The sequence below is a fragment of the Trifolium pratense genome, linkage group LG5, assembly GCF_020283565.1.
Source record: "Trifolium pratense cultivar HEN17-A07 linkage group LG5, ARS_RC_1.1, whole genome shotgun sequence".
Taxonomy (NCBI): domain Eukaryota; kingdom Viridiplantae; phylum Streptophyta; class Magnoliopsida; order Fabales; family Fabaceae; genus Trifolium; species Trifolium pratense.
Window position 1 is genome coordinate 13,217,369 of NC_060063.1, and position 8,482 is coordinate 13,225,850.

Below are 8,482 nucleotides of genomic sequence, written 5' to 3' on the forward strand. Positions count from 1 at the left end.
GTCAAAAACTAACGGAAAATACCAAAATGACTAACGAAGATGTCTTTAAGGGACCAATCCAAATATTTTTTTTCTTTAAGGGACCATTGTGAAATTTAAAATGTCTTTAAGGGACAATTTGACTAATTAAGCCAATAATTTAATATTTACAAAAGCGGTGATGAAAGCAGGAGGCAGAGTTCTGATAGTCCCACGTCAGCAGGCGGCGGAGCTCCGACAAAGTGTGGTGGCAGTGGCCAATTTTTAATATAATAACTGCATAATTCTGTTTTATTTTTATTTTTTATAATTGTATCTTTAATATAAATCTATTTTTATATAATTCAATTTTTTTAAAAAAGATGTTTTTCTAATTCTGGTTTTTCCATTAAGAGATTAATTGTTTTAAATTTTTGTATGCAATGAATGTATATATAATAATGTTTTTTCTATTATTGTAGTTGTTTCTTTGGTAATTATCTATAATAATGTTGAAATTAGAATTTCAAAATAAAACCTTATTGACTTGATTATTATTAGGTCAAACAATCATATTATTTACATTTACATGACTCGATGCTAATATGTCTCTCTAATATCGAATCAAAATATGTATTTATTTTTTTCTTTTTGTTGAATATATATACACACTCGCACACAACATTATAAAGAAAATCTCATAATAAAGCTTAATCAAACTACTCTCATATATTTTTCAAAAATAAATCGTAATGTGTTTTTCTCATTTATCTTTTCTTTTAATATTTTCTCTTCTTGCTCCATTGTATGTCAAAGGTGTTGATTGGAACAATGTTCCATTTGAAAAAAACTATGCTATTCTATGGGGGAAAGATAATATACGAATTATCAACCAAAGTCGGGAAGTTCAGCTTACCTTGGATCCACAGTCAGGTATGACATGAATTACAAATACAAATTATTATATCTATTTAAAAAACTTAAAATAATAAGAAAAATTTAAAGACAAAATAATATAAAATTCGTCTTTAATTCTATCACGTATCATTTTTTTTTGTTTACAATGAGCTGAGAATCGAACCTATGACATATAGTATACTACCCAAATCCCTCACCACTAGACCAAACCCAGTGGCTTTATCACCTAATTAACATTAGTAGCATAGAACTTGATAATCAATGTTATTTTTTCTATCTATAATTTCTATAGTTATATATTTAGCTTTTTTGTAGAATGAATAAAACGCATTAAATAGCATTTTAAGGCAATATGATTAATTAAGAAAATAATTGTTTTTGTCTCACAGGTTCTGGTTTCGGGTCCTTGCACAAATATGGTTCAGGATCATTTAGAATGAGAATTAAGTTGCCACAGAAGGATTCCACAGCAGTGGTTTCAACTTTTTATGTACTTTTTTTTATAGGGTTATATTATTTTGTGATTTTATTCTTGCAAATATAAACATTGAGTTTATTTTAATTCATAGTATTAATTTCCTTTTGTTGCAGTTGATTTCAGATGATGGACCTACTCGAGATGAAATTGACTTTGAATTTTTAGGTGGAAATAAAAAACGACCTTATTTACTGCACACAAACATTTATACTAATGGAAAAGGTAGTAGAGAACAAAGAATACGTCTTTGGTTTGATCCCACGGCAGATTTTCATGATTATACACTTATTTGGAATGAAAAACAACTAGCGTACGTTTTTATTGTTATTTTTCTCTATTTTTATTGCCTTATTTTTTTTATTATTATTATTATTTTTGTTTCCTACAAAAATATTATATTTATTTGTAAGTAGTGTATTTACAATTTAGAAAAACCCAATCTCTTATTTTCTAACTAGATCTTAGTTAAAAAGGAATTTATATTTTGGGTGTCAATAAGAACTCGCGAGAATGGTCTAAAATAAATCAATAAATTTTATAATAACAAAATATTGAGAATAAAAAAAACATTTTATTAAATTTACTAAAAATAGCATCATTCATCATTGAACCGGGTTCGTATTAGACTATCTCTTATATTTTACGGATAATTTTTTTTTTGGTATACTTAGAGATAAAAATTTAGATTCAATGAATTTTTGAAAAGTAGTTGAGATGACCTTTACAAGTTGACAACCTTATTATAAATAATTCTATCCATTCTAAAAGAAAAGTGTCGTTTTTTTTTATGCTAGAAAAATACCTAAGTTAAAAATTACAACAATAACCAAAAAATTTAATTTAATATTCAAAAGTTTTATTTTTAGCTTTAATTTTAAAGTAATTTTTAATGCTAAAATAAGTTAATTTAATAGATTCTACATTCATAGTTTGTAAATCCTTACAAGTCAAATTAATTTTGTTGAGTTAATTTGAAAATCTAATAACTTTGCTATTGAAATGAAATTTATCAGATTTTTTGTGGATAACACACCTATAAGAGTGTTCAAGAATACCAGAAATAAAGGAGGAATGTACCCAACAAAAGCCATGAAGATTTTGGCAACAATATGGAATAGCACATGGGCAGGTAATGGAGCACCTGTGAATTGGAAGGATGGGCCATTTGAAGCCCACTATAGAGAATTTGGCATCAATGCTTGCCAAGTCCAAACCACCAACATCGAGGAATGTAATTCCTCTAGGTATTGGTGGAATGGGGCAAAGTTTTGGGAATTAAATACTCTTCAAAAACAAGTTTACAAAAATGTGAGGAGAAAATATTTAATCTATGATTTTTGTACTAAGATGCCACGAAGTCCTGAATGTTAAGGTCTAACTTAATCAAAAAATTTAGTTGTGAGAATATCGAGAGATGTTATAAAATAAGGTGATAGAACAACTGGTATAATAATAGAATACCTTTACAAAATTGTAATGAAGTATTAATCATTGTTATTATAAATTTAGAACTAAATAACATTTTTTTTTGTTTACAATGAGTTGAGGATCGAACCCAGGACCTATAACGTAATACCCAAACCCTTCACCATTAGATCAAACCTAGTGGCTTAGAGTTAAATAACATTTTGGTCTTTATAAATAACCTATCAAAAATGTTATTCAGACATAACTTTAGCTGACAAGGATACGACACGACCGTTTTCCTATGCGGCCAACTCATTTTTAATATTTCTTTTGAATCTCAGTACGTGTGTCTGCCTAGTCTGCTATTTTGAATCTCACTTTTCTCCTTTCATACTAAATTTTAATAAAATAATATCATTTGCACCGGGCGAATTTCCGTAAAGTTATATTGGCCTAGGACACCATTAACATATGGGTTGCGCCCATCTTAGGGGTGAGGTGCCCAAATCCCTAGATGTGGGAAAGGCCCGATATTCCTAAAGGACCCGTTCTAATTGTTCCACTAACGACTAGTCATAGCGGATAGACCTTTCCCAAAATCAATGGGGAGGGTCGGGGACGGATTTTACCTTTCCCAAAATCAAAACTAAAAAGTCCGGGTTTCTCCAAACCCGTTCCAATTCTCAACGGGTGTGAAAAGTAGATTCCCAAACCCATACCCAACGGGGTTGATGTATCCCATTCTGCCTCGCTACCATATGAACTTGGTTGAGTTTTAGTAATTTTTTTATTAAGAAAAGGGTAAAAGTTGAAAACTATTTTTTTTCCACAATATGATTTTTCTAATCAAAGAATATAAATAGAAAAAACAACTTTATTTAATACTAAACTTAAAGATAAACACAAACATATGAATATAATTTGATACTTTGTTTAAGGATTTATAATTTAAAAGGTAAAATGTAATTAGATATAAGCGGGACGGGTTCAGGGATGAGTTTGGTGTGAGTATCAATGTGCTCATTACCCGCCCCACCCGCATGTTTTAAAATCGGGGAAAATTCCAACCTAGTCAATTCGATTTTTCCCCGTTAAAATCGGGGCGGACGGATACCCACGAGTATGGGTTATATTGCCATGCCTAAATAAGTTTCATGGGATATCTTCCCCTGATTCTAGCGCCGATCTTGCCGAAGGCGGGTACAAAGGAGGCCTATATATATGTGTGTGAAACCGTAGCATAATTGAAAAATCATCACATTTTACATACTCACTTATTCTAAGGTTTAGACTCATAGCATTTATGACTAAGTATTAATATAAACTTTTTATGTAACAACATTATTATATTAATAATACTCTATTACACATTGCTTTTATATTTTATTTCTACTATTTATATAAGGCATATATTTATACTCATATATTAATACAAGACCTGAGTTTTTAGTGATTTCAATGGGACATATATTTTTACTCATCATATATTAATAAGGTTGTCTATTTATTGATAATTTCAACGAAACTTATGTTTATATCATATATTAATACGAGGACATAATTTTTTTTATGATTTCTACGAGGCCTATATTATACTCCCTCTGTGACATTTTATAAGCAAATTTCACCTTTCTAGGTTCATTACATAATTAATGTATTTAGACTATAAATAAACATATTATGGTTACTACCAAAATAAGTTTTTCTACATTTTTGATATATTACCAAATTAAAGGTCGTTGTTTTCTTTCCATACTAAATTTTAATAAATAATATTATTTATATGGGGAGGGATCAAATTACACCGGTGTAACATTTGAGTAATGTTACACCGCTCAATAACGCTTTAACAAATTCAAATTTTACAAAATCCACCGTTGGATTGAAAGCTTATATCGTATAGATCATCCATGTTGAATTTTACAAAAATCTAAAATCGTTTGATATGTTATTGAGACCGATGAAGATTAATGGTTTATGCGTTTTTATTGAATACCGTTAATCTTGATCTATCTCAAAAACTTATCAAACAATTTTAGATTTTTGTAAAATTCAACATATATGATCTATACGATATAAGCTTTCAATCCAACGGTGGATTTTGTAAAATTTGAATTCGTTAAAGCGTTATTGAGCGGTGTAACATTACTCAAATGTTACACCGGTGTAATTTGATCCCTCCCCTTATTATATTTATTATACTCTATTACATATTGCTTTTATATTTTATTTATACTATTTATATAAAACATATATTTATACTCATATATTATTACGAGAATTCGGTTTTTCTGTGGTTTCTATAGGACGTGTATTTTTACTCATATATTAATAAGGTTGTCTATTTATTGATAATTTCAACGAGAATTATATTTATACTCATATATTAATATGAAGACCTAATTTTTTTTGGTAATTTCTATGAGACCTATACTATACTCCCTCCGTTACATTTTATAAGTAAATTTTTTTTTTGAAGAAGCTAAATTAGCCCACTCAAATTGGCACCAGAGAGAATCGAACCTCAGACCTCAAGAGGAGCACACTCCCAGGTCTCAAGCCAATACCAATGCACCAACCCAAGTGGGTTTAAATTTTCTTTTTCTAGATTCATTGCATAATTAATGTATCTGAACTACGATACATAGGATAAAATGTTGTTGATTAAAGTTAAAATTAACTATTATAAACGGGGGTATCAAGTTTGTGCTAATGAAAACTTAAATAGCTACAATACACGGAAAATAAGTTAGTATTGATAAAAAAAAATTAATTAATTATTATATGATGACGTATCGTCACACTCTCATAATCCATGCTTATTTGAGGAACATTAGACTTATCTTAGAGGTTTTTAAGCAATAAATCAAGAGAAATCAACTCAGAAGCAAGGTTACTTGGAATACAAGAAAGCAGGAAATTATGCAGGAAATTATGCATTTCAACTACGCTGGGGGCGTGAAGCATCACGCGCCGCATAATGCACCTCACAGAGAAGAGTTCATCCTGCTTTAATTACGCGCGGCGTGGGGACCTGTCCACGCACGACGTAATAACTTTCTCAGAAGATGGTTCGCCACTGACTTCATCACGCGCGACATGAGAAGAACCACGCGCGGCGTGATGGAGGAGTTGAACTACGCCGGGGGCGTGGAACCAATCACGCGCGGCGTAATAGCTTTACTGAAGATCAATTCTCCTCTGACTTAATCACGCGCGGCGTGGAGCAGTTACACGCGCGGCGTAGTATGAAGAGAAGCAACCACGCGCGGCGTGATGGATCTGACGCACGGCGTGGTTGCAATCACTATATATTGAAAAGTCAGTTTTCTGTGAAAGGGTTGGAAAATTCTGAGTTCATCACTACATTTCAGAGATTCTGGGCAAGAATTGAGGTCCGATCCTGCATTCAAGTGGATAGCTTCAAGGGATTCAGCAGCATGGAAGCATTTACCATGAAGTTGGAGCTTGTGAATCAAGAAGCTATGAGGAGCTAAATCCCTCATAGAGGTTGGATCTAGGATGAAACTTAGGCTGTAATCTAATGTAATCTTACTTATTGAATTGAAACTCTCTTGTAAGTGTTATTTCATGAATGACTTTACTTAATGCATTTCAGATTCTGATCAACTTTGCAATGATCTTAGATTCTAATTATGTATGAGAATATGAGTTAGAATCCGAACTGAATTCATGAAGCATTTGAGTGTTTCCGGTCGAGAGATTGAAACATAGAGTGTAGCACACGATCAACGCGTTTTCAAATACTCCGTTGTCGGTAGCTTTCATCCGAGAGATTGGAGGAGTATCGACAAAGGATAGGGTGAATTTATCAAGAGATTGAGATTCACCATATTGTTGATCTAGTTGTAACGCTTGAGTGATTCAATTCGATACAATTGATTGCATATGATTACTATAGCTTAAGTGGTTCCGATGATCGAACCTCACTTGTTTACTATTTGAACTCAAAACGTTTTCTTACAATCCAAACTACTCAAACAAACCCCCAAAATGTGTGTTAATTTTAGTATGTTTATAGACACGATTACTTTGTTACAATCGCGCAATCCCTGAGGATCGATATGTTTTTATTACTCAATTGACGAAATTGTACACTTGCAAATAGTCAATCAAGTTTTTGGCGCCGTTGCCGGGGATTGTTGATCGATTCGACAACGCGATTGTGTCTATTTTTCTGTGTTTTCTTTACTTTTTCTGGTTTTTATTTTTCTGTCAAGATATTTCTACTTGTTTGCTTTCTTGTGCATGCGGAGAACAGGTCCGGGTGAGCTACACTTTGATCCCGAGATAGAAAAGACAACTCGTGCTAATAGGAAGGCAGCAAGGGAAGCTCTATTAGCTTCAAGAGACAAAGCTACATCAAGTGGTGATCACAACTGTCAACCACAAAATTTTGCTGATATGGAGTACGAACAAGATCCACCGGTTGATGTACAACCACCTCCTCCACCACCGAGACGTACCTTAGGTGATTACGGAAGAAGGGACAATGATGCATTGGCCAACTAGGGGTTCCAGCCGGCCAATCCGATATCATTTGACATCAATAACACGGTGTTGTCCGCATTGAAGGAGAATCCATACTCCGGTTCAGAATCGCAGTGTCCGAACTTGCACTAATCTCACTTCTACGAGGCGTGTGACTACACGGATCCTCCAGGGGTAAGCGAGTCCGACAAGAGGTTATGGTTGTTTAAGCATTCTCTGTCCGGAAGAGCCAAGGATTGGCTAGATACTATTCTAGCAGGTACCATTGAAACGTGGAGGCAACTCGAGAGGAAATTTCTTGACCGCTACTTTCCAATTCATAAATTTTTGGAAAGGAGAGCGGAGATAAGTAATTTCGAACAAGCTGATGGTGAAACCTTATATGATGCTTGGGAAAGATTCAAAGTGTGCCTCAAGAGATGTCCAAACCATGGGTTCGATGGACATAACCAAATGCAGATGTTTACGCAAGGTCTTAGAGCTCAAACCCGCATGATTTTGGATGCGTCGGCTGGAGGTTCTTTGAAAAACAAGGATGAAGCCGAAGCGAGAGAGCTGGTGGAGAGTATGGCACAAAATGAATAACGTGCAACCAATGATAGAGGTGCAAAGAAGAGAGGAGGAGTGCTAGAGCTTGACACACAAACTGCACTCTTGGCCCAACAAAAACTGATGACAAGTCAAATGGAGGCCATGATGAAGTTTCTGTCCAATCCTCAAGCTCAAGCTTCTTTGGTAGGTAAAGTTGACAATTTGACATGTGATTTTTGTTTGCAGGACCATCCCAATGGCGGATGTTTTCCGGAAGGTTCAGAGGAAGCCAAGTACTTGGCTAACTTCCAGAAACCGTATCCCAACAATAACAACGGTTCCGGATGGGGAAACATGCAAGCTCAAGGATCTGCTCAACAACAACAAAGACCTCCCTCAAGAATGGAGGAGACATTAAATCAATTTATGATGATGACTCAAAGCAATTTTGAAGCTATGAAGTCAAGCCAAGAAACCTCCAACAAAACCCATGAAACATCAATCAAGAATCTTGAGGTACAAATGGGCCAACTTTCAAGGCATTTCTCTATGTTGCAAAACCAAGGAGGGTTTGGTGGAAACACTCAAGACAACCCAAAGAATGAAACATGCAACGGAATCACCTTGAGGAGTCGCGAAGTTCCGGAAAGACAAGTTGTTGAGAAGCCTATTAGGAAG

The 8,482-nt window shown here is 33.8% G+C and overlaps 1 protein-coding gene and 1 non-coding gene across 2 annotated transcripts; one reads left to right on the top strand and one right to left on the bottom strand.

The window, feature by feature from the left end:
- The first annotated feature begins 710 nt into the window (after positions 1-710).
- LOC123882905 (xyloglucan endotransglucosylase/hydrolase protein 2-like) lies at positions 711-2,725 on the top strand. Its single transcript, XM_045931557.1, has 4 exons — positions 711-891; positions 1,266-1,366; positions 1,468-1,664; positions 2,368-2,725. The coding sequence occupies exons 1-4, from the start codon at positions 711-713 to the stop codon at positions 2,723-2,725; spliced, it is 837 nt and encodes a 278-aa protein (XP_045787513.1).
- Positions 2,726-7,603: 4,878 nt separating this feature from the next.
- On the bottom strand, positions 7,604-7,710 carry LOC123887785. The gene has a single exon (XR_006801781.1). It is a non-coding gene; the product is annotated as a small nucleolar RNA R71 (small nucleolar RNA).
- Between the last annotated feature and the right edge of the window lie 772 nt (positions 7,711-8,482).